Below are 22,368 nucleotides of genomic sequence, written 5' to 3' on the forward strand. Positions count from 1 at the left end.
AAAACATGTTGAGTTAGGTGAATATGACCCATTTGAAACATTTGGGAGACTGGTGCTTAGGAGATAATGCCCAAATTAGAAAGACATCAAGATCTTGGTTTTGTTAAAGCCCTCAAACTTTTAAGAATAGCTTGAGGATGGGGGTGGAAAAGCAAACCTCTCCCACGAAACATTTAATTTATTTACTATATTGGATATAAATTTCATGACTAATACTTTTTAATGAGGCAATAGCCTTATTATATAAATAGCTTAAGGGAGCAATCCTATGGCCTCTATACAGTGGCTAGACGGCCATAGGATATCCTGTTTTCCAGGAACCAACCTCGGAGCCTACGTTCCGAGGTTGGTTCCCAGAGAACGGACGTCCCCCCACTTCCGTGCTGTCTCGGAGGCAGCATGGAGAAGCCTTGTCCTCCGTGCTCACAAGAGGAGTGCGGAGCGGCTGAAAAAGGGCATGTTTGGGGAGTGTTCTGGGGCGGGAAGGGTAGAAATGCCTGTACAACAATGTGTTATACAGCAGCCTCCTCCCCCATTCCCCCCACCCCCCTGTGGCTAGACAGCCGAAATTGACTGTCTAGCAGAAAATTCAGGGCAGGAGAAGTGCGGAGGGAATGATCCCTTCTGTGCTTCTCCTGCCCTGCTTTGGATAGGCGGTTGCCTTCAAGTTCGGAGGTGGCCGCCTATCTGGATAGGATTGCGCCCTAAGAAGCAAAACCCCCCAAACCCTCCCATATTGTGGAAGTTAAAACATTTTTCAAATGAGGCTTTATGTGAAACTGAAAAATAATGTTCTTGTAGCAGTAGTGGCTGGTGGAGAAGAAAATGAAAATTTATTAGTGTCAAGTATCTTGATTTGTATTTACTTATGTATTTTGGACACTAATCTTGAAATGAATAAACCATTAGGTTTTTAATACTGAAAGTAGAATCAGAGATGAGAATTAGGGGAAATCTTGCTGAAGATGTCATCTGTAATCTCATTCTAAGGCTTGATGATGGTTAGAAGATGCCATTATTTTTTTATTTTTTCATTTTAAGTTTTAACCAAGGAAAGTTATCTTATAGTAAAAATTTCTGCAAATTTACCATACCATAAAAACCACTAGAAATGTTTTTCAGAGAAATTTCATCAAAACATAGTACATCTAATTTATTAGTCTGTTCAGCATAGATTATATTCATATATTGTGTGGCGCAGAGTGGTAGGTGGCAGTATTGCAAGTGAAACTCTCCCCACGACCTGAGTTCGATCCCAGCAGAAGCTGGGTCCCAGGTAGCCAGCTCAGGTTGACTCAGCCTTCCATCCTTCCGAGGTCGGTAAAATGAGTACCCAGCTTGCTGGGGGAAAGGTAGTCACGACTGGGGAAGGCAATGGCAAACCACCCCGCTACAGTCTGCCATGAAAATGCCAGCAAAAGCTGCGTCCCTCTAGGAATCAGCAATGACTCAGTGCTTGTGCAGGAGGAACCTTTCCTTTCCTTTCCTTTCCTTTCCTTTCCTTTCCTTTCCTTTCCTTTCCTTTCCTTTCCTTTCCTTTCCTTTCCTTTCCTTTCCTTTCCTTTCCTTTCCTTTCCTAGATGCGAATAGTTGTTTGAAAAGACCTATAGAAGGTGTCATAGACTATGTAGATTCATTTTTTTAATGTGGAATTGAAGTATGAGGGGAAATTCAGCACATATCTTCTATATAGATCTTTTCAAATGGCTTTCTTTTTGGTTAGTTGCGTTTGTTTTTAAACTTTGTACACATAAGTGGAAAAATAGTTGATAAAATGAAAGCAATTTAAAAAATGACTAGTAACTAGTTTTGTCCTCACTCTACCTCATTTTGTACTGAGCCTGGAGGAAAAGGCTATCCATGGCTACTAGTCCTGATGGCTATGTGCTAACTCCAGTACCAGAGGCAGTGAGCCTGTGTACACCAGTTGCTGGGGAACATGGGTGGGAGGGTACTGTTGCACTCATGTCCTGCTTGTGGGATCCTGGTCGACAGCTGGTTGGTGACTGTGTGAACAGAATGCTGGACTAGATGGACCCTTGGTCTGATCCAGCATGGCTCTTCCTGTGTTCTTATGTTAATAGCTTTTGTGCGCCACCATGTTAATGATAGTGGATTATATTAGCACAATATGCCAATGCGGTATGTTGGGCAGGCTCATGAAGGATAATTCAACAGATTATGACATTGAGCCCTGTCCTTATATTTAGGGGCCAACTACACATTACATACAAACATGTGTAAACAAATCCAAATCTCCCCCCCCCTTTTTTTTGAAGAAAAAAAAACTTTTTAAAAATATAGAGTAATGGTTTTAGGAGTGAGTGAATTCTGAGCCGTGCTTTTGTCTTCCATATTTGAATCCTGGGAGTGGTGGTCCCAGGTTGTGAGAGATTTTGACATATTTAGTTGGTTAAGCATAAACATCCAGCCACTTCTCCATTCAAAATTACCCCTTCCAAAGCTGTTTTTTCTTAAATCTAAAAAAGGGGAAGAAAAAGAAATGGTGTTCCATTGCATATTTTTAGCCCCATATTTGTCATAGGCTTATGAAATGAAAGCCACCACACGTTGACATGTATCTATTTAAAATCGAGTTATCTTTATTTCCAGTTCCAGAAATAAGTTCCAGTTCATCTTTTGGAAGCTGCTGTGGGAGCATTTGGCTGAAGAGTGGGATAAAAACGCTTGAAATAAATACTAAAACATGGAAAATATTCCATAATGTAAAGAGATGTGCATAATTTTGCATTTGAGTTATGCTGGACTAGAAATAACCCTTTACCTTCTCAGTCAGGCTTGCCCAGCCTGGTGCCCTCCAGAAGTGTTGAACTGTAACTCCCATCACCCCCATCCAGCATGGCCATTGGCTTAGAAGGTTTCTTCTAGGTTTTATATACTTTACCATGGAAGAATTCAAATTATGACATTGCAAACTCTGCACACAGGATCACGCTCTGAGTATCTTTTTTTGTTGTTATCTGCTCTATAGGAAGGCTTTTTCTTTTTTAAAAAATAAAATAAAATAAAATAAATCACTTTTCCATAAACTAGCACTTCCGCCCAAACATCTCAACTGGATTATCTATAACTGAGAGGAATGTTTGGAATGAATTTGTGATTAGTTATCACAAATTGCTCTTGGTTTTCTAAATTTATTCTCATCTTGTAAGGGTTAGGATTAATTGAAGATTTGAAAGACTAATAATAAATGTAGATGAATACAGGTTATTGTATCTTCAAGTTTTTGTCTAGACAGGGGAGCCTTTTGTAACATTTAAAATTATTGTTTATGAATTCAGTGTGTTCAGGAAACCAGAGAAGTGTGCTTTAAGCTGAGAATATGGAAAACTGCATTTCCTTCTCATTATTTTGTTTCACAGAAGCTTTTAATGGATTCCAAAACTCCTCACAAAGACATTTCTATTTAAAAAGGGAAATAATGTAATGTTACTTAATCTTTGTGCATATTTCTCAGAATATGGTAACCTCAAAACATATGGACTCTTGTTATACTCTCCCATCCATGTAAAATAATTATTTGCCTTTCTCCCAAGGAACGCAAGGTGGGATACATGGTTCTCTACACACATGTGTGCGTTTTAACTTCACAAGAACCCTATGTGAAATAGGTTAGTTTAAGAGAGTGATTTGAACCTGGGTCTCCACCATCTAAGTCCAACACTCTAACTATTACTCCATACTGGCTGTTTGGATACAGTCTAGAGACGGTTACATCAATTTAACTCTCATTGAAATCCAGTGATCTTCAGTGCACAGTTAAATGCTTCACTACTATAGTTTTATCTCACATTCTGTGAGTTACGTTCTGTATGTACTGTAATTCTTTGTATGTGTATGTATGTGTTACTGATGTGGGAGAATACAAAATGGCACTGTCTCATGGTTTCCATCTCATCCGAAAAAGATTTTTTTGAGTCACTTTCCCTTTCCTCCTGCTCCAGGATATATGCAGCTTCCCAGTACAGCTTGCTCACATCTCTGGGGTGGGCAGGGATGAGTTGTGAATGTTCTGTTTTATATGAGATATAGATGTGCGAAAACAGAAAGCATATGGGCACTCTCTTTTTGTGTGGCTTCCACATCACTGTCTCTTCCAAAGATGCTCTATAACAGTGCAGAAGTGTAAGTTAGGAGCAGAGATAATAGGAACTAGATATGTTAGTGGGTAGAAAGGTATCCTGATCATACACAAAATGTTCTTTTAGCATTTATTTATTTATTTATTGCCACTCTGGGCGATGTACAGAATATATAATAAACAATTTAAAACAATAACATTCCACAGTAAAAACATCATTTTCCTAAAAATACCCTAACCTACCCCAAATGCCTGCCTGAACAACCATGTTTTAATGTGCGGCAGAAGCTCATTAAAGAGGGGATATGGCGGAGTTTCCTAGGGAGGGAGTTCCACAGCGTGGGGGCCACCACAGAGAAGGCCCTTCTGTATTATAGAACTCCTCATCTTTATTATTTATTTAATTTATTTATTACATTTCTATACCATCCAATAACAAAAGCTCTCTGGGTAGTTCACAACAATTAAAACCATGAAATACAGCATGATGAAACATAATATACTTTTTTAAATAATTTAAAAATTCATTATAAAAACCAGTAAAAACCAGCAGCATCTTTGGAGCTTCAAGCCCTTCAGTTCTTTCTTAGATCTTTGGCACAATGATAAGAGTTGTACATTTAAGTGAAATTATGGTGAGTTCACCTAAGCCAGAGAGCTGGGACTAGGTTTGTTATAAATCTCAAGCTGCAATAGTCTAAAAGGTCTAAGTATTTTTTAGCATGTGAGGTATAGCCTTGGATGGGAGAGAGTATTATTCATAGGGCAGGCATTCATACAATCATAGAGTACAGATTTGGTGGATTAATTTGACCATCCTTGTGCTGTAAGACAGGGTATATTATACTTAAAGCATTTCTGTCAGATGCTAGCAAAACCATTTTTTGAAAATCTCTAAACAGGCAAACTTTCCTTGGTGGCTTATTCTGTTATTTAACTGTTCTGTGTTAGTTTCTCCTGGTGATTAGCCCAAATCTTTCTCCCAGTATTTAATACCATTTCTGCTTGTCAGATCCTCCATGGATAGAATGAACAGTAGTTGCCACTTCTTTTTCTGAGATTCTTCTAAATACCTGAATACTGTAAACATATTCCTTCTCCTCTCCTTTTATTTGGGCTAAATCGTAACCAAGTCCATTATCTTTATTCATGGGATCTGTCTTCCAAAAGCTTCATCACTTTTATAGTTCTCTGAATACTTTTCAATGATTTGTAGAGCAGAGAACTGAGCACAGTATTCAAATGAATTTGTAAGAAATACTCCTGGTGATAGTGTTTCATACTTGTCTTGGTCAGAAACAAAGAAGCAGTACATGGCTCTGGAAAGCAGCTTTTGCTGTGGCTTAACCTATATATTTTGATGTAATTTTGTATAAGAACCACATATTTTCTTAAATCTTCTTTTGCCTTTCGTGCTGAAGCTGTCTAAATGATTTGGATGGCTGAGCGTTTTCCAAGAGTCTGGAAATATCTAACTGGTTTCCTTAATGTAAGAGCGTGGTGGCTCTTCTAAGCCAGAACTCCTACTAGTCACCAAAATAATGTACAGACTGTCCGTGTTCTTCTGTCACCAACAATCCAAATGTGTGTACTGATAGCAAAAGTATTGAAAGATGAGCGTTCAAAAACAATGCTTATGTTAATGTTTCATCCAGAAGATCTACTTAAATGAGTGAGAAGGTTTCTATAGATTTTAAAGGACTGAAGCAAGTCCACTGTAGTGTTTCCACACCTTACTGGTAAAAAAGAAATGATTTACTCATCCCAAACGTGATACAGTGAAACCAGGGCCCCTTGCTTAGAGGTGGCTGTGTGTGTTTTTTTTATTACACAACAGTTACATGACAGTATTCAGAATCCTCTACTGAAAACACCTAAAAGAATTGCCAGATGTGTTTGACAGAATACTGCCTCACTTTTTATTAGCAGACCACCTCTTTGAAGGAACCAACATTCACAAATATTTTGGTTTAGTTGCACGCAGCTGGAAAAATAGCTGCCAATCTAAATATATGTTCATAAAAGCTTTATAGGAGAAAAATATTCACCAAGTTCAGTTGGCATGAAAGCTAAATCCAATAGCTGAATTCAGCCTAATAGGACAGAGTTGGCAATGTTTCCTTGGCCTTCAGTCTCTCAGCAATTATGACTTTGACCATAAAGTAGCATGGCTTTTTAGTCTAGCTCAACTTACATTGTAGTCAGAATCCAGTATTCATATCGAGGGTGCCTTAACAGCTCTTGACTTCATTGCTGCTGTCAGGGTGGACACTGAGCCCATAGAACCTCAGAGCAGTTCTGATTCTGAGGAGGAACAGCCATCCGTGGGAGAGGAGCACGCTCATCCCTCCCAGTTCCTGCAGCTGGCAGAGATTCCTCCTCCCAGCATTCCAGGCATAGATAGCGCTCCTGGGAGTGAAGGAGCGTGGGAGGAGGGCTGGCTGGATGCTCGACGCAGATGCAAAGAGCGACGAGCTATGGAGGGCACGGAAAGGAGGCGTAGCGCCCGTTTGGTGCGCAAGCAACGGTCGCATCCAGAGGACCCAAGGGAAAAGGGGAGGGACTCTCCCTAGCCCATAAGTTCAGGGTCTGCAAGTGATTCTCGTTCAAACGGGGACCAACTGTTTCCAACCCAGGGGCATAGGTTACTCTGCTGTTCATAGCTTAGTTGCTGGTGATAGAGTTAAGTTGTAAAAGGAATAAAGCCTTGAAAAGAATCCTTTGTCTGTGTCTGGAGTTGGCTACTGGAGTAGACTGAAAGAGGCTGGCTAGGGCCCCCTGACAGCTGCCATGACAACTATGGGGCTGAATCAACACATCAGGGGTCCTACACATTTTGCAGGACACACTCTGGACCAGTATTTTCAACTGGTTAGGAGTTTGGTGGTATGACCACACTGTCATCAACAGACCACTTCCTGGTGGGGTTTAGACTGAGAGCCACCATTCCCCTCTGCAAGAATGGTGTGCCCGTTATGTTTGTCTATCCCCAGAGACTTGTGGAACCCCATGGATACTTGAATGCCCTTAGTAGCTTCCCGTTATGTGGCTGTCGCGCCAGCTTAAGCTTTTGTCCCACAATGGAATGGGCTGTTTACATTATTTCTCCCCAGTATTCTCTTCCACAATGTTTGCTCCCAGATATGTAGGCAAGGTGCTTGGAAGGGTTTGGCTGACCACATTTATATTTGAATCCTGCCCATCCCTGGTTAATTATAACTGTATGTAGGGTATTGACTGAATGGGTCCAGAAGGTTATTAATGCTTCCTTGCCAGAGAGAATGGACCCAGGCACCTTAAAGGAGGCAGTTGTGCTTTAGAAATCCTGTCTGGACCTGGAAGACTGAAATAACTATCAGCCAGTTGCAAATATTCCCTTTTGGGGGCAAGATACTGAGTTAGTGGTAGCTGACCTACTTCAGTCTCTCTTGAAGGAAATGGATTATTTAAATGCATTTCAATCTGGCTTTAGGCCTGGTTTTAGGAAATATATATCCTGTAGATAAAAAGCTAGCAGGGTAAAATTCCATGAATGAAGCAAGTCGATTACACAATAAAAACCTCATCTGGAAGGACCCCAAGATTTGGTCCATACGTTGTGTTTCACAGTGTTCAGTCTCAAGTGAACTTCAGTTTTCATTCATTTCCCCTAACATTTTTTTTTTTTATTCTCTGGATTTTGGTATTTATTTTTCCTGAATTCTCCAGCCCCTTGCTGGTGTTCACCTGCAATACATGTAGGGCTAACCTGGGGATGAGACGTGGGCAAGCATGCAAGCGCCACCCTGAAATGTGCCCACATGCCCAGCTGTGTTATGTGAAAAGGGGCTTGTAAGATGAACATCTATCACATTACATAATAGCCATATTAAATCAGTTCTGAAGGAGCTACATTGGCTGCCTATTCACTATTGAGCCCTATTTAAGGTGCTGGTGCTTACCTTTAAAGCAGGGGCAGGCAACTTGTGGCTCTCCAGATGTTTTGGCCTACAGCTCCCATCAGCCTTAGCCAGTGGTGAGGGATGATGGAAGTCATAGGCCAAAAATCTGGAGGGCCACAAGTTGCCCATCCCTGCTTTAAAGCCTTAAATGGCTTGGGGCACCTGCTCCTATATCAACCTGCCCATGATCTAAGACCTTTTGCCAAGGAACTTCTCAATGTGCTTGCATCATCACAGCTACATCATTCATCTACAAGGGAGTGGCTTTGTCAGAAGCCGAGCCACAGTTGTGGAATGCCCTGGTGCCCAGATTGCAGTCTTTTAGGCACCAGTCAAAAACCATTTTATTTGCATTTTAACAGATTTTAACATCTCAGTCTGTTTTCAATCTCAGTCTATTTTAACATCTTATCTGCTGCTTTGACCATTTGTATTGTGTTTTGTTTATTGATTTTATGTTGTACACCACTCTGAAACCCAGTAGGATGAAGGGGCAGTATATAAATAATTTTATGAATATAATAATTCATAAACTGAGGTGGGATCCTTTTATGGCCAAGCTTCATGGAGGATTCACTGTGAAGTGACAGGGGAAAAAAAAAAACATTTAGTGGTGTGAGAGAGATCTTGATAATTTATTGAAGAAAATGTGATCACATTTGCACGGTATAGTTTCACTGACTAAAGATATAACACTTCAGAATGCGTCCTGAATACGCTATTTTGAAAGATTGCACGTATACCCTTGATACTTCTCTTCTAGTCATGCCCATTCTTTATACTTTGTGAGAAGCCAAAGTATATTAAACACCCCAACTAAAATATTTAGTGGAATGTAAACACTTATTTCATGTATTGACATGCATGTCTGGATATATAAATACAAATTACTGAGAACAAATAACACACCACCACCAGAGAACAAATACAGCACTGCTTTCTGGCAGTAGGTTACCAGAATCCAACAACTATTAAAGCATGAAAGAACAGTGTATGGTATGAATGCCCAGACATAGTGAGAAACCACTCAAATCACATATAGTAAGTGCACATCTGAATCCATCTAGAGTTTACAAGACTCTTCTTATTTAGAAACAGAGGGTACTTGTATCTTCTTGTAAAGTCAAACTTTTTCCATGTGAATTTATAGATTGAATGATTGGCAAGGTTCCAAACAGTGTTCTTTTTCCGAATTGCATCCATATGGTGTGGTAAATATTTTGTTATTTGGTATATAAATCCAGTAAATCATCCATTTGAATAACAATTAAAATTATGATAGTCCAGGAAGACCCAATAGGCATTAACTAAGCTGGATTCCTTGAGCATTTTAATGACAGAATGACCTATTTTTAAGGTAGGGGAATAGAAATCGTAATTACCAGGATCACTGTCTTTTTTGTGTTACAGGTTTTGCTAATTAATGAGTACAACAATTTGTTTTGCAAGATACATAAGCATCACACTGCTAGAATGCCTGAACTGCAGAAGCAGCAGTGGGTGGTCTATAATATGAGATAATTAGTGTGGGATGAGAACAAGATCTCTGCTGCTTATTTTGTTTTCCTGTCCTGCTGTGTTTGCCGGTTGACAACATGTCTAAACTTTTCATGTACTGAAGTCCGTGAAAATTTGAAATGCAAAGCTAAATGAAGGGAAAAGAATCTAGTGACATGAAACTGTATAAGAAGTTGGACCATTGGTGCAATACTCTCTGCCCCAAATGCCAGTGGCTGTCCAAGGTCTCCTGCAAAGTTATTTCCCTGCTTTGCTACGCCAAATCCTTTTTTAAACTGTAGATCCCAACATGGAACCTGTGACCTTCAGCAAGCAAATTATATGCTTTGTAGCTGAGCTATAGGCTCCCTCTTCCTACAATTTCTCTTCCTCAGGAGTGTTTTGAAATTACTTTTCTAGAAATTAAAGCAACTGATTAGTATTTTTTTTCTCTTTTAGGACAATCTGAAGCTTCAGGAGACCATGGATTCAGCTGCTGCACTTATCATGGCATTAATAAGAGATAGAAATCCTGTCTTTGTTGGCCAGCTTCTAGTGGCATGAAAAGGAGATGTACAAATATTTCAAGTAGCAGCCTTCCTAAAACCTTTACTGATGAGTGAAAATGCAGGCTTTTTAACAGTCACAATTGAAATCTACTACCAGTCTATTTAGGAGGACATTTAAATATTTAAGAGGGAGGTTTTATATGAAATATAGTTACTATGTGGTACAAAAGATTATGTTGTATGCTGCCTTTGGGGAGAAATAATAGATATGAAACGTGATAGATAAAGCAGGTTGTGTTCTAAAAGGGCTATAACCATAGAGGGGTTTCAAAACTATGTGAGCAAGAGCTAGCTAAACTGAAGTACTTTTAAGTACACTTATTCTAAGGAGGAGATTTAAGCAGATGCACAACTCTCTCCTTGAAATAAATGGGACTGACTGCAATCCTATGCATTTTTACTTAGAAATAAGTTGCACTGAGTTCAATAGGGCTTACTTCCTAGAAAGTGTTTACATACAGAGAGAGAGAGGGAGGGAAAATTTCTTTAGGTTGCTTTTATTTCTTCAGTCTAGGAAATCATTCTTATTGCTGATCATATCTCAAAAATACTATGTTCCTTTCCTGATTTCTGCAACTGATCCTTTAAAATGAACTGTCATTATATTTATTTAGGGCACAATCCTATGACTTCCACTCTCGATGCTCATTAGACTCCGAACTCAGGCTTACAAGCATCCAATGCAGAGCAGAAAGAGCAGCAGACGCGATCGTTGCCTCCCCATCCTCCCTCTCTGTATTTTCACTAGATGGGTGTTTTCCCATCTAGTGGGGCATTCTGGAGGGGAAGGGAAGAAGGCTGGAGAGGCCTCAAGATGGCTTGTATCCCAGCCTCTCCAGGCCCCTCCGCTCCCTGCCCACTGGAATCCCTCCTTTACTCCCTCTCTGAGGCTGAATTCCCCACCTTGGAGAGGCAGCTGGCGTGGTTTCATGGTGGGGTGGGGGGAGCACAGATTTCCAGATCAGAGGTCAGACTGTTCTGACCTCAGATACATGAATCCAAAATATCCTATGGCCCCCAGACAAAGTCTAGGGGCCATAGGATTGCTCCCTTAGGCTGCTATGCTTTCTATTTTTGGTGCTTCTCCCCTTAAGAAATATATGGAAGGTCCAACAGAAAACTAACAACAAAATCACCATTTGCATTTTAAGCTTATAGAGATTATATGTACTGAGCATTATGTTAAAATCAGTTATAGTTGCTAACCAAAACTGAATTAGATGGTATATGATATACATTATCTCGCTGTTTTTGTCTCCTCAAGGGGGGGGAAACATCAGTCAGCTTGGAGGAAGACCCCCTCCTCCAGAGCCCAGATGCAGGCTCTTGAATAATATCCGGAGGAGGCGAGGCCTTCCCCTTGATCCTCAGACTTCCTGCCTCCATTCAGAAAAGCAAATTCAGCAGAGGCGCTGACTCACTGCAGAAGTTTTCCACCTTTTCATGTGTGGAGCTGTCCCTTCTACTGAAGTGAATGAAGAAGCCTTATTATAAAAGTACTTGTTAGGAGACCCTGTGCTAGCAAAGAAAGACTGATTCAAGAGTCAGAGTGCACCATTGCCATCGGTAAACCTGTGCATTTGGACAAGGCCACACTTTATGCAGCAGAAGCTATTGCTGTGAATATAACAGTATTTCCTGCAACAAATATATAAGCCCATTGCAGGCATTCACCTGTACACGAGTAGGGCTAAACTATGTAGGGGACATGACTGTGCATGTAAGTTCCATCTCTCAAAGTCCCTACACACCTGGCTGTTGTTTAGATTTTTGTACATTGAGTACAAAGATCTGAATAGGGCTCTCTTAACAGCGCTCAGCTGAATGTGTTTACAGAGCCCTATTCAAACCATTGTGCTGCACAGGCAAAGATCTATGATTTAGTAGGCATGGAAACATCTGGGGTTGGGACATACGTGCTCGCCCGTGTCTCCTACACAGTTTAGCCCTACTCATGTTGCAGGTGAACGCTTGCATAAGACTATAAAGTATAGATGACGTACCTGAAATGGAATGCATGGAAAGGCTCTGACATGGGTTTAAAGATGCTGGTATATTGTTAGTACTTTATGTGTTAGCTGCAGAAAACACCAGTGAAAACTGATGCACCCACAGCATTTGAGTATGCCACATGAGGTATGGAGCTGCCCTAACCAAGTGTAGAGTAGGACTCCCTTCTTTGGAATGTTATGGTTTGTTGCCTCCTACTCCTTATCTGGGAATCCTTTGTTTCCTCTCAGCATTAAGTATGAATGAAAAAACCCTAGTTATGTTTATGTTCTTCAACTGAATGATTTCATAAAATGTATAAATAAATATGTAAAGTAAGTAAAACAAATCTGGTTAATGTTTAATACAATCACACAGTTTTATATGCTTACAAGGGTACTCGTGCACAACCCATTTGAGGTTGACTTAAAATATTAGTCATGTCACATATTCTTTTGAACATCTGGAAGGAAATAACAAGCACTCACATTCTAACACCTTGGCCATATCCTTGGGTGTACCTTGCTTATTGCAGTTAAGGCTAATTATGGCAGAGCTGATTGAACAATCACAACAGTTTTGTGCAGTGATTCCAATTTTCAAGTCATTGTTGCTGACTGTTTTTGACCTCCCTCCAAGAGTATAGTGAAGAGAAAATAAGTACTCGGAAACGGAGGTGAAAGAGCCAGAAAAGGCTTATAGGATTTGGCCGTATGAACTAAGAGAGAGAGTTGTAAAAGCAAACAAGTAGGATGTTATGAGGGTCTTCCATAAAGGAAGGCTGCTGTGTTCTTGTGCTTCTCTTGGCCTTTGTTAGTTTTGTCTGCTTCATAAAGACTAAGTTTTGGTTTTTTAAATTTTTTGTTTGTGATATGTACAATTGCTCAATTCCACTTGAGCATCAGCAATCTTCATAAGGTAGCAATTACCTAGAACAGTTGTCCTCAAGCTGTCTAAATGCTGAGGCAGGTAACACAAGAGCATGGTAGAGTTACTTTTCCTGAGACATACATCAAAATGTCAAAATCTGGTGTAATGTAGTGACTAAGATACTGAACTATGAATCAAGGCCCTTGGTTTTGCACTTCACCTCTGCTATGAATTAAGTAGGTGGCCTCAGGCAAGCAATTCTCAGCTCCCTGTTTGCAATATGGGGATAATACTGGCCTACATGACAGGTCTGTTGTATGGATTACTGAGAACATTTATGTGGAGTGTTATATGCAATCATCATCCTTCTCTTCAACAGCAAACTTCTACCTGTTACTGGAATATATATTTTACAACACTGATTCTGAAGCATTAAACATGAACATACCTACCTTCAAAACCATTGTTTCTCTCCCTAGCCACTCTTTTTTGCTACCCCTCTAAAATCTTTTTGTGCCCCGGAATCATTCAACTCATTTGCACTGACCAGATGTCACTCAAAACCTATGGCATGAAAACAGCATTTATAGATTTTAATTCACTAAAACCGTAGTATTCAGGGCTGCCCAAGCCTTCTGTGACATCAGAGCAGATCAGTTAATGACACCAGGATAGGCAAACACTTCGAATAGTAGCATGTTCCTATAAGCAACTTAATTTTAGATCAAATTGAGCCCCTGTTCCTAACACAGACTCAGCAGCCATTGGCCCTTGTATCAATTCGGTATAACCGGTCAACTTACACTGGGGGAAAGAAATGGTCAGGCATGCCAGTTGTTTTTATTTTTTGGTCTTGGGGACTGGTATGAAGGCATCCAGCTCCAGCTTAGTGGTTGAAAAATAGTACTGGAAGACACAACAGACTTAAAAGCAAGTGTCCTTTTTTGCATGTTAACATTTTTTACAAGCCCCCCCCCCCCAATGGGAATACAGAGAAGCATGCCAGAAATCCTGAGGGAAAGCCCTTCTGCTCTGGTATACTTCAGTTCAAGCAGATACAAGGTGCACTTGAAATACAGGATCACTGAAAAGAGGAGGCAACAAGAAACAAGATTTCTGTAAGTAATGCAACTCAACGCTGCACTAGACAGGAGCTAATATTAATATGTCATTCAGAACGATTCTGTTTGGTTATCTTTACTGTTTAAAGCAACCCACCTGATTATTCTATACTCTATTTTGACAGTGGAATTACTTCGTTCTAATCCCAGGGGCTTCTTCTTTTTAAAAATGTATTACTGGATATTTATCCTGGCTTGAAATACATGGTTTGTTGAATAAAAGGTTTTTTGTATGACTTTGAAAGAAGGCCATTCAAAGATATTTCCTCTTGTTTGTTTCAAGGATCACTTATTTGAACCCATAACTAACTTTTGTCTCTGAGTTAACTTGGAGAGATGCCAAGACATACAAAAGAAATAACCCCTTGAAGTGCTCCAGTTGATAGTATTTTCCATGAATTGCTGGCTTTTATATTTGCGTAATATAGTAAACCAAACTATTCCTCTGCCATCTTGATGCTTGCTTGATGTATGAAGGTATCTTCAGGCAAAACGTGGCTCTGTTTTCTGCTGTTTTTCCTTGGTTCTAATAGTCTTTTCACATTCACTTTGTTACTCCTAAAATGAGAATTCTTTTGATTCTGCAGGAAATACAGTTTTACCTTTTAGAAAACCAGAATGGAGTTATTTGTGACAGAAACAGTAGATTTTGGAAAACCTCACTACTGGAAAGTTTTTCTTATGCCATTGTCTTATTTCTGTTTCCATGTTCTTCCCCATTTTTGCCCGATTCTTTTGGGATGGGGAAGGAGTACATCCCTGTTGCCTGGGCAACCATGCCAATGCTCCCTATATTGCCCTGGCAGTTTTGTTGCCTTGAACTGTAAACCACCACTCTCACCCCCCATCCAGCTCCAGTTGAGCTTAGTTCACCTAATTTGTTGAGCAGAATGTATATGGGGAGGCACGTCTGAATGTAGATGTCATCCATCTGCACGGAATTACTTTCAATAGGATGTGCATTCTGATATACATCCATATTTTGCCCTGACTTGCCAATTAAGAATGATTGGATCAGGGCGAGAAAGCATTAGCCCAGTTGCTTCAGCAATGAAAACATGTACCTCTTCTCACATCTGCTTCTTCTTGCATCCTTTTGCCAAGGGTGTGTCAAATTGCTCAAAGGCATTTTTTTTTTCCTTGGGGTAAAAATGTCAGAAAATGCACTCATTTCAGTTCAGCACTAGTATGAAGCAAGTCGGGAGTATGTATGGGTACAGGTAGGGAAACAAACTTTGTGCAGTGTGGCTAAAAGGAAAAGAAAATGAAAGCAATTAAGTGCATGATAAATCAATTAGAAATGTCCTAATCCTATCCTATTGGTGATGATGAGAGCAGGTTTATACAGAGCACTAGTGTATTTGTCATCCAATGAGTCAGACTTAGACGTGTCCACTTCCACTCTTGCCAGAGGATGAAGAGCGAATCCACCTCACACCAAGTACTGTTCAATCTGCATAACTGGAAAGCTAATATTAACCACATGACATGAAGTGTGCACTTTCTGTAGTGAAAAAACATGAATATAACTCAGGTGTTGCAGGATGCTCTAGAGTTGTGCTCCCCCACCACTGCCACCAGCCCTTCTGCAGGGACTGAACCCTGCACTCACTTGAGTTGAAGCCTGAAATGTTACTGCTCTAGAACTGTCACATGATGCCCTGGCTTGGCCAGGCTGCTCCTTCTGGTTAAGGTTCTAGCCATCTATGGTGGCCCAAGAGGTAAAGGATAGGGCTTCTGGGATGGAGAAGACAGAGTCTGGTCTGATACTCCATGGAGTGCCACACAGATTACAAGAGAGGTGCAGGAGGAGACAGCCAAGAGCTTCTTACAGTAGGTTTCAGCAGTGGGGGAGGTACTGGCAGTGGGTGGGAAGGCACTCCCATCTGAAGTTAGGGTGGCCACTTATGAATCACCCCCAAAGAGGAAATGCATCTCCAAAAAAGAAATTTACATAAACTGCATACACAGTAATAAAAATAAAGTACATCTCAACATAGTGTGGAAGACTCTGCCCAGGTGCTGTGCCTGCTGCTCAGTCTGCTGTCCAGGTGTTGATAGGCGGCTTCAAGGCCCCTACCTGCTGTCCCTTCTTACAGTTCTTTTATCTTTAAACCAGATTTAGACTGGGGAGCCCCAAGGATACCTTCAGATACGGGATTGTCAAACAGGGCACATGGCTCCCTTTTCCCTTTTGTGATGTTTTCCCTTTTCTGTCATGGAAAGCAGGAGAAACACTTCAGTAACGGGGAGACCGAATTGTGAGATAATGCAAGAGGGCTGGGGGCTCCTATGTCAGTGGGGCAGTGAATCCACTTGGGTTTCAGTCAGGGTCTGTCTAAGGTGCTGAACCCACTTTGGGCAGAAGGTTCAGCACTTTGGATAGCTCCTGTAGAGTTCTGACTGAAACCCAGAGTGGATTCACTCCCCAGTGACATAGGTGCCACCAGCCTCCACTGTCCGCTACTCCCTGATCGTTTCTTTCCTGTTCTCCCACACTCATTAAAGCAGAGGCTTCATGCTGTCTTTCAGCTGAACAAAGGCTGGGCAAGGCCCCAAAGGGTTGCATCCCTGTACGAACAACCACAGGTGTTTACCTCCTGTTTCTCACTTGTGCCTGTAGGCCCACCTCATGGCCATCCTGCAAAGGCAAGCAGACATATTGTAGGTATAAGAAAACCAACTCATTTCACCTAATTTATTTTTTGCAATGCCAATTGTTTTGCTCAGATAGTACTGAGAAAAGGCCGCACTATTTTCTGTCTTACCTTTTCCCCTTTCCCAGAGTCTCCTCAGCTTTCATACTGCGCGGTCATCTGCCTGTCTTTTAACTTCCTTCATCAACAGCCTGTGTGCTTCTCCCAGGCTCATGTTGCCAGCCTTTCTCATTCAAAGCCCACCCTGCTTGATTTAAATGAACCCCTTCTGTGTTCTAACCCAAGGCCGTGGTCTGGCACACAAATCCTTTCCTCGCTGCTCTGGATCAGGAACTGAGGCTGTTGGTCTCTGGCACCTCTCAGCTCTGCTTGGTGGGCCTAAGAGCAGATGTCCTGTCCAGTGCCAGCAGTACAGATGATCAACAGCCGGAAGGGACAACCTTGTACAATGGCAGCTGCTTGTTGCAGGGCTGTGCACCAGCAGCTAACTAGAGAAATCCTCCTGCCAAGGAAGCACCCTTCTCTGCCTGGAATTCTTTTAAAACTCACTTTGGCATGTAAGTACCAGCTTAATGGGCCATCTTCAATGCACTCCAGACCTCCAACAGGCTTTTCTCTGAAAGTCGCCATAAAAACAATATTTTAAAAAGTCTTAAGGGTTGGAATTGTAATCTTTTTTTCCCCTCCCCTTTTCTGTTTGGTCGGGAAAAGAAAAGGGAGGAAGGAAACTAACTGTCTTTAAAGGCTTTGGGGAGTGGCTGCTTAGCACCAGCTCAACGAAATCATCCTAAGCTGGAAAAAACAAAGGTTTCCTAATGCCTTGAGTGCACAACACAAAAGCAACCTTCTCGTCATTGTTTGAAATCACAACAATTCTTCATTAATCCAGTGTGTGTTGTGTGTACCTTTGTGCAAGCTGCCACCCAGGGACTCCAGGGACAAGATTCCTTCCTCCCCACAAAGGTTTAACATACAAAGCCAGAATTATTGTATTTCCTGTTCTTAATAAATCAAACCAAGCTGGCAGCAAAGGGTTGTCTGGGAAATAAATTTCTTAGAGAAGCTGCTACTTTTTCTTTTAATCATTACACTAGAATACAATTCTAGCAATAAATTTGTGCCAATTGCAGACATTTTTTAATGTCAACCCTCTGATTTTGTTAGGAATGTATGTCTGTTCCAGGATTCCCTCGAGCCAAGTTCCCCAGGGGCATAGTTCATCCAGAAGGGGTCTCAAGAGGCTCAGCCATGTCAATGTTGAGAAGGATGGCTGGACCACGTGAACATTGCTTTTTCCTCACCCCTCGCCACCTTGGGTAAAGGGAAAAAGCTTCCAGGTCAGTGGGCTGGAATTCTCAGCAGTCTTGAGTCTTCTCCTCTCTCACGAAATTAAGCATTGATTGAGATGTATTTTCAAACAAGGTGTCTGAGATCCTGCCCTGAACATGTTGGTCACCAAGACTGGCATAATCTCATTTTAATTCAAGGAGGAGAGTGCATTTATATAAACTGTTCCTGCAGTGTGACCTGGGAATAGCTGGTACAGTGTGAACCTTGTCCTTGTAGTGTTTCTCACCAAGCTCTCATCTTGGCCATGCTGCCTGGAGGGCTGGTCTCTCATTTTGAAACAAAAAGATTTAAATAAGCTTCCTACACTAAGTGGAATAGGATCCCCGATGAAGGGAACACATCAAAACAAACAGTAGATCAACAGCACTGAGGGTATCCTGCTCCCTTAATGTGCCACCTCAGGCAGCTGATACTCTATACCCAATAAGAGGCCCAATCCACCTTCCAGGATAGTTGCTTGGTATTCTCATGTTATGTTAGAGGCATGTTGCACTTACTACTTAGCAGCTTGCTTTTTCCTAGCAAATTGCCTTTGGTTATTTAGAATTGGGCTGGTGGCTACCTACAGCTAAAGAAGTGAGTACTTAAAACTAACCACATGCTGAATTGGCTCAAGTCGGTAGTTTTCATGTGAAAAGCTGGGTTTGGGGCACTCAGCATGTTGGCCATTCCCTCCCAAGTATGCCTGTTTTGTGCTTGTTTGTCCTTGTTTGCCATCCTTGCCAGCAGTGCTTCAGTGCCATTGCTCTCTGTGCCAGTTATGTGACGGCAGCCAACCAGGGATCACGTCACGAGCATGTTGATGTATTACATCACATACCCCAATTCAATTTGGTTACATGCTGTCATCACTGCAGGCATTGCCAGCAATCTGAATAAAAAGAAGAGGCAATGTGTCATCCAACTGGTAAAACAACAGGCTATCCCTCCTTGTCATGCCATACTGCGTTGGCAGTAGTCCAGTCATCTTTGCCTTCCATGCTTCTACACTGGCAAGTAGATTGTATGCCACTGTAGTGCAGCAAGATGGAATAAATGGCTCGATCTCATTCCCACTCACCTACAGTTTCATACTCTTCCAAAATCATCTTAAAGAGGGTGTGTGTGAAACCCCCCCCCAATAAATCCTCCCCCCACTTATGACCCATTGATTTTAAAAATGGGCTGTATACACTCCACAGCTTGCATTCCTTGACTGAGAGGGCAGAGGAGATGGGGAAGTATAATGTCTGAACGATTGCATTGAAGCATAAAGTTTCATGGACTAAAGCAGTGATTGGGTTACTGTTCTTATACACATTTGAGCTCTGCATAGAAATGTGGCAGACGCTTGCATTTCTTTGCCTTTGGGATATACTTTTTACAGCCTTTTTTCTCTGTACCCATGTGAGTGTCAGGGCCGGCCCTACCATTGGGCAGAATGAAGCACCCACCTCAGGCAGCAGATGCTGGGAGGTGGCAGCCAGGTGTTGGAGAAGAGAGCTGCATGCCATGTGGCCGGTTCTGCAACCCCTAAGCTAGCCTGCTGCCTTCAGGTGCAGTGGAGGATGCTCTTCCATCACCAGTGCTGAAGACAGATTACCAGTCCAGTCAGCTTTTGTAGGTGGAATGGGAGAAATGCCATCTCGTTCTTTGCCTCAGGCAGCCCTGGTGTGCATGGATGTGTGTTATGTGTGTTCAATCTGCCAGCTCAGGATATGTCATCAAGCATCTGACAACTCATGCTAGTCCATACTGATGCAGGGGTGGCGGTGGTGGTGGTCAGAAATAAGCTGAGCCCAAACCTTTTTTGAAGTGTAGGCTAAGCTCCAAATAGCTATGGTCCCTACACCATTCTTCCTCCAGCTGCAGCCTTCACCTTTCCTTTCCCATTCAAACTCCCTTGCCAGCAGCAGCAATATGGTGGACTGGCACAGTGTCCTTCATTATGCCCTAGCATCATTGTTGCTACAGTGTCTGGAGCACCAGGGCGTCTGGGAACCTGCATTTTCCAGAAGTGATGGATATCAAAGCTGCTGCTGCTGCTGTGGATGGCACTGTAGCACCATCAGAAGCACAAGAGGGCCCATACTTTGGAATGCACGTGGAAACAATATGATTGTTCTCTGTTGTTGCTTTTTAAAGAAAATAATTTGTTTTCACTATGCCTATTCCCAGACAAATGTGGGTCTCCCATCATTGCTCGTTCATGAAAGCAGTAAGTGTATTTACTGTTGATGAAAATATCTGCAAGTGAAATGCCTTCCTTTTAGGGGATGTGGCCTTCTAATTTAGAAAGCAAACTTCCTATGGAGGTGAAAGTTGGATCATAGACATAGGCATATAATCATAGGGTTGGAAGGGAACTACAAGACCATCGAGTCCAACCCCCTGCTCAACGCAGGAAGCCTGGTTCCCAGGCGGTATCCCATCCAAGTACTAACCAGGGCTGACCCTGCTTACCTTCTGAGATCGGATGAGATCAGGTGCATCCATGCATAGGATTGGGCCTGGTCTTGCCCTTTCCTTAAACATTTATCTCAGAGTTACTGTGAAGTGTGCCTAGCTGTCTGTGGACTGTCTTTCCATGTGTGTCAAAGAGTCCTGCCCTAAAGCATCTGTTCTCTTGGCTTCCAGAGAGGGATTGACAGCAAGAACCAAGGATATTACCCATGTGATTTTATCTGCTTGCTAACCAGCAAGGTTTGTGGAAGTAATGTTTTGCATCATTCATTTGGGACACAACCCACCAAACATCTCCCACATAAGCCTGATAGAAACGTGTGAAGGTTGCACAGCAAGAGCACCTCTGCTTTTATGTTGCTCCCATTGTGGGGCCTGCACAGATCTCCCAACAGACTGTGGCCTTGAATTTAATGTGTTTTAATTCGGAACTGTTTGTGATTAGCACCATTTTGTAAATCATATGTGGTTTGCTGTTCAGGGATGCATGTCTATTTTTTGTTTTTGTTTCAGAAAAGCTTAGAAAAACAGAAGGATTGTAAGGAGCATTATTCAAACAGCTAAAGCTAAAAAGCTCATCGACCTGGAATACATTTGTATGAGTTAATATATGTTATATAACTATTCAGTGGTGCTTTCATGCCCCCTACAGTTGGACTATTTATTGGGAGTGCGCTTAAATAAGCATATGTAGTTTTCCTTTTAATTCTATTTGTCAAACCTCTCCGTGCTGAGGAGTTTCAAGGGAGTAAATACATTTGCTGAGACTCTGGATCTCAGCAAATTCACTAGGTTGCAGTTGCATTACTTGCAACTGCTACTGACAGTCAGTGTTGTAGAACAGATAAATACATGATAAGGTATTCTACCCTGGGCAACAACAAAAGCTCAAAGAAAAATGATTATTACTGCACATGATGTACAGGAGCAGAGTATTTCTGCCCAGAAGTCCACATGCCACTAAGTACAGCAACGACACACCAGGAAAAGTCAGGAAGACCTTGCTGCTCAGGCAATGTTTTCAGCTTAATATCTTCATGTATAATGTTCAAAGCAGAATGTAAAGTGTGAGTTGTGGGTGTGATGAGGCCCTGGCAGGCTGAGATAGAAAGAACTGCTGTTTTTAATTGCACAAATGGTCTTTTACTATGGTCCACCAGTAACAACTGAGATGGGGAAACCCAGTGAGATGGGCCAATGTGGTTATACCTGTGTCAACACCACACCTCTCTGGGGACCGGGGGCATCAGTGTAGGAAGCTGGATCATCTACTCATCCCACATGACTTTCATGTTTCATGCAATACCCATGTGCATTTGTGTTGCCAGCACAGGCATGTGGCAGCTGTACCCTAAGGTAACGTAAGAATCAGGCTAAAGCGTGCTATTTATGTAACAATAATATGCAAGAAGCAGGAAGGATCCATTTTGGATGCTTCGTATCTCTGTGCTTTTGCTTTTTTTGTTTTTGCTGTGTGAGAAATACAACTTAACCCCTTATAAAGAGTTGCACAGTGTGTGATGGAAACACCATTTCTGCCTCTCCTTGTAGGGTGCCAAGGCTGAGCTGTAGGCAGCTGACAAGAGATGAGCCAAGAGTCAGGAATCAGGAGCTGAGCCAGGGGTCAGTGCTGAGGAGAAAGCCAGGAGACCAGCACCAAAGGGAGCAGCCAAACATGAGGACCAAAAAGCAGAGCCAAAGAACACAGGGACACACGAGAGCCAGGAAAGCCTTCTTGCTCAGGCAAGATCCCACCCCAGACAAAAAGTCTCTTATAGTCCCAATGGTCCGCATGAGTGGGTAGAGCCAGTCTGAGCCCTGAGGGTATTT

The 22,368-nt window shown here is 41.9% G+C and overlaps 1 protein-coding gene across 5 annotated transcripts in view; it reads left to right on the forward strand.

Annotated features, from left to right (window-relative positions):
* CRPPA (CDP-L-ribitol pyrophosphorylase A) overlaps positions 1-20,195 on the forward strand; it is a 101,822-nt gene extending 81,627 nt beyond the window's left edge. For 3 of the 5 annotated variants that reach the window (XM_084858653.1, XM_084858654.1, XM_084858655.1), the window contains one exon: positions 10,000-20,195. In XM_084858653.1, the coding sequence (XP_084714779.1) occupies positions 10,000-10,104 (105 nt within the window). In that variant the 3' untranslated portion in view covers positions 10,105-20,195. The remainder of the gene's footprint in view (positions 1-9,999) is intronic. The other 2 variants (XR_014792362.1, XR_014792363.1) reach the window with 2 other exon arrangements.
* The last annotated feature ends 2,173 nt before the right edge of the window (positions 20,196-22,368 follow it).

Source organism: Heloderma suspectum, chromosome 5 (assembly GCF_057233095.1).
Source record: "Heloderma suspectum isolate Gila_16-S chromosome 5, 16-S_ref, whole genome shotgun sequence".
Lineage (NCBI taxonomy): Eukaryota > Metazoa > Chordata > Lepidosauria > Squamata > Helodermatidae > Heloderma > Heloderma suspectum.